Below are 3,370 nucleotides of genomic sequence, written 5' to 3'. Positions count from 1 at the left end.
TCTGGTCCAGGGTCAGGGGCTGACTCTGGTGATGGATGGGCCAGCAGAGTCCAGAGGCAGCACTGATGGTCACATGGGGAAAGACGGGGAACATGAGGTTGTGTCTCCTCTGTTCTCTCTTTCTGATAGAGCCACCAGGAGTTAATCACAGGGCCTCCACTTCAATGGCCTTGTCCTACCCTAATCCCAAAGTCCCACCTCTACACGCCACAGCCAGTGAAGTTCCCACAAAGGGGATTAAATTTCGACACGGAAGCCTGAGGGGACACTCAAGCCACAGCAAGCCCCATCTGTAAAGGACAGCGTGGGTGAAGGAAGAGGCTGTACCATGACAGAGGTCAACCCCCTGCTAGAGAGGAAGACATTGGCAGGGCTGGGGAGTGCAGATAAGTAGGCTCCAGAGAAACAGGCCCAGACCACTTGGCTTCTAGAACTGAGCAGTTAGTGTCCAGGCCAAGCCCAGCAGCACAACAGTGAGGCAGCATCTCAGGAACAAGAACATTTCTAGGAAAGCAGGCTGGGAAAGTTTTTCGAAGCTTTATTATGCACTGAGTTTTTTTACAACTCTTGGTAATATTAATAATACACACTTAATCATACCTTAATAGTCATCCCATTAACTACCTCTATTAAAACAGGAGCTACATGAAATAGAATCAGAATTTGGTACCTAGGGAAAAAATCTTCAGAGTTGCATAACATGGATTTCCCCCTGAACATTTGAAGCTGCTCCCACCCTCCTCCCACTCACCCACAGGTACAGACATCATGGATTCAAGGAGCAGTTACTTATTTGCTGAACTTGAAATGTGAGAAAAATAAAAGTGGCTTTTTGTTGTCCCCTCCTGACATAGGAGCAATATTTACCTCCAGGACATGATTGCTCTTTCCAGAGCTGTCTGCCTGAGAGCGCTATTAGCTATGAACCTTCCTGCCCTGGTGGAAGTGGGGAAATGAAGAAGTAGGAAGAGGGAGGCTGTTACTTTGCTCCTTAAGGAGGGATGTCCAAGACCTGTGGGTAGATGCAGAGTACCTAATGCCCACATTCAAGAAGAAACACATCTCTCTGGCTCTTTGAAGCAAGTCCTCTGTGAGTTGCATGTCTAGGGTTAGAGAACCAGTCTTTGAATTCTTACTACTGATGATAGGCAAATCCACACCTAAACTACAAGTTACTTAAGGATATATTTTTATATTATTCATCTGTCTGAAAGCAAAATGATTCTGAATCTGTTTTAGAAATGCACATATATATCTTTGTTTCCAAAATCATTAGCTAAACAGAAAATGCATCTATGACTTCAAGCAGATGGAGACACCCTCAGCCCCACCTACTGACAGCTGTTGCTTTGTTGTGGAGGAAGACATGCAATGGGGTAGGATACCAAATGATCACTGGCAGTCCATGGAGTCCCAAAGCCAGTACACAAATGCAAAATGAAACATCTTTGCAAGCTATGAGCTGCAGGATACCCAATTAGGGCAAATGAAAAATGAACATGCAGACCTCAAGGATGCCTTTTCCTCCTCCTCCTCCTCCTCCTCCTCCTCCTCCTCCTCCTCCTCCTCCTCCTCCTCTTCCTCCTCCATTTTCTTCCCTTTCATCAGTTGCTGGGACAGGTCATCACAGCATCTCCATCTCCGCAGAATGGACGAGGTGAGCTTGCTCACAAGGACTGAGGTCTGTCTGTGCTCAGCTTCCTTCTGATTTAGGGAAGAAGAGTGGCTCCATTGTCTGTGACTCCAGCAAACAGAGAGAAATGACCTCCAGGTAGACAGAGGATGAGCAGTCAGCCCATCTGGTAAACCATCTAAGACTAGGCATCGGACATAGAAGGACCCTGTGACACTGTCTGGCTTCTACTGTCACAAATGCAAACATGTGCTTTCCTTTTGCATTACATGTTTTATTTTGAGAAAACTGAAGATTTTCATGCACTTGTAAGAAAGGCTATAGGAAGATCCCTGTATTATTTTCCCAGTTTTCTCAATGGTAACATCTTGCAAGATGATGGATATTGACATGGATGTAATCTCTTGACATGTGTCATGCTTTTGAAATCAATTTAACTCTGTGAAAAAGTAGCAAAGCTATAAACATCCATAAGGTTAAGCGAACAATCTTGAGATGACATGTTATATATTTATGTACAGGATGCTTTGTTGGCTGGGCAAGGAACAGCAGGTGCTGATAAGTCACTGAATCCTGGCTGTTTTGAAGTGACCCAATTCCTCACTGGCAGCATTTACCACGGAGGAGGAACATTTTTACATTTTGTTTCAGTTTAGCATTTCCTAAAATTAAGATGATAGAGTGTCCAGCAGGGTATGCACCAGAAATCATCACACAGAGCAGAAAGAGGAAGCTTCCAAACTGCACAATTTGAGCACAGAACAAAATAGTCACTGCATAGTGGGAGAAGTAGAGGATTAGGAATGACAGGATGGAGAGCAGTGCGTTGATGTGGGGATTCCTGCAGGGGTCCCTGGTGCCCATGGTTCTCATCTGCTGAGTGTGTCTCCCCAGGGAGAAAACCAAGAGCAGAACCGCAACGAGGAAGATAAGTAATGGTGGCACGAGTCCCGCAATGAAAATATAAAATGGTTCAGAAGGTGTGTCTTCAGTTTTCGTCCTATTTTTGGAGAAATGGTTCTCAATGACTCCTTTGTAAAATGACCACATGTATTTGCTTTGGAGGCCAGAACTGATCAATGAGTGGAGCAGAGATCCCAGGATCAGCCAGGGCACCAACTTGGATATCCTCATCTTTAGCCAGAAGAATATCGGGTGTGGAATGGTGGCGATCTTGACACAGTAGAAAACGCCAAGCCACGTGGCAAACCAAAGCCCCAGTTCATTTACAAACATGAGAATTAGAAAATTATCAATAAACACAGACTCTTTCACCAAGGAGAGAGCAACCAGATGGATGCTAAAGATGAGCACCTGCATACAGATCCTAGTCGTCGCCAGGCAGGAGAGGAGCAGATCCAGGGAAGCCAGTCTTCTCTGCCTCACCAAGGCGATGCTGTTCACCACCAAGATGATGCTATTTGCAAAGACCCCAGTGAGGGACTGCATCACTGCCCAGAGAAGAAATATGATGAAGTGAGCCTCTAGCATTTTAAGAAGAGAAAAATCAGTTATTTTTTAAAAGGATGTATAGATTTCAGACAGTGCCAACTATTCACACTTTCCAGTTTTCTTTCAGCTCCATCAGGACCCCTGTGGAAGGCAATGGAGTAGGAAGGGGTGTGCATTTGTTTATATTGCCACTTTCTCAATTTAGTTCTGAGACAGTCAAATAAGAAAGAGATACTCTGGCAACGATTTGCTTCTTAGTGACGGCTTTTGCATTTTCTATGTCTA

General features: G+C 44.8%; 1 protein-coding gene across 1 annotated transcript; it reads right to left on the bottom strand.

Moving 5' to 3' along the window:
• Window positions 1-1,672: 1,672 nt before the first annotated feature.
• Window positions 1,673-3,124, bottom strand: Tas2r1 (taste 2 receptor member 1). Its single transcript, XM_046430305.2, has one exon. The coding sequence runs from the start codon at window positions 3,122-3,124 to the stop codon at window positions 2,234-2,236; it is 891 nt and encodes a 296-aa protein (XP_046286261.1). The 3' UTR covers window positions 1,673-2,233.
• Window positions 3,125-3,370: the final 246 nt, after the last annotated feature.

The sequence above is a fragment of the Marmota monax genome, unplaced genomic scaffold (genome assembly GCF_021218885.2).
Source record: "Marmota monax isolate L192 unplaced genomic scaffold, Marmota_monax_Labrador192_F-V1.1 WCK01_AAM20220418_F8-fsc00082, whole genome shotgun sequence".
Classification (NCBI taxonomy): Eukaryota; Metazoa; Chordata; class Mammalia; order Rodentia; family Sciuridae; genus Marmota; species Marmota monax.
The sequence above is the reverse complement of the archived record's forward strand: the minus strand, read 5'-3'. Positions and strand labels throughout refer to the sequence as shown.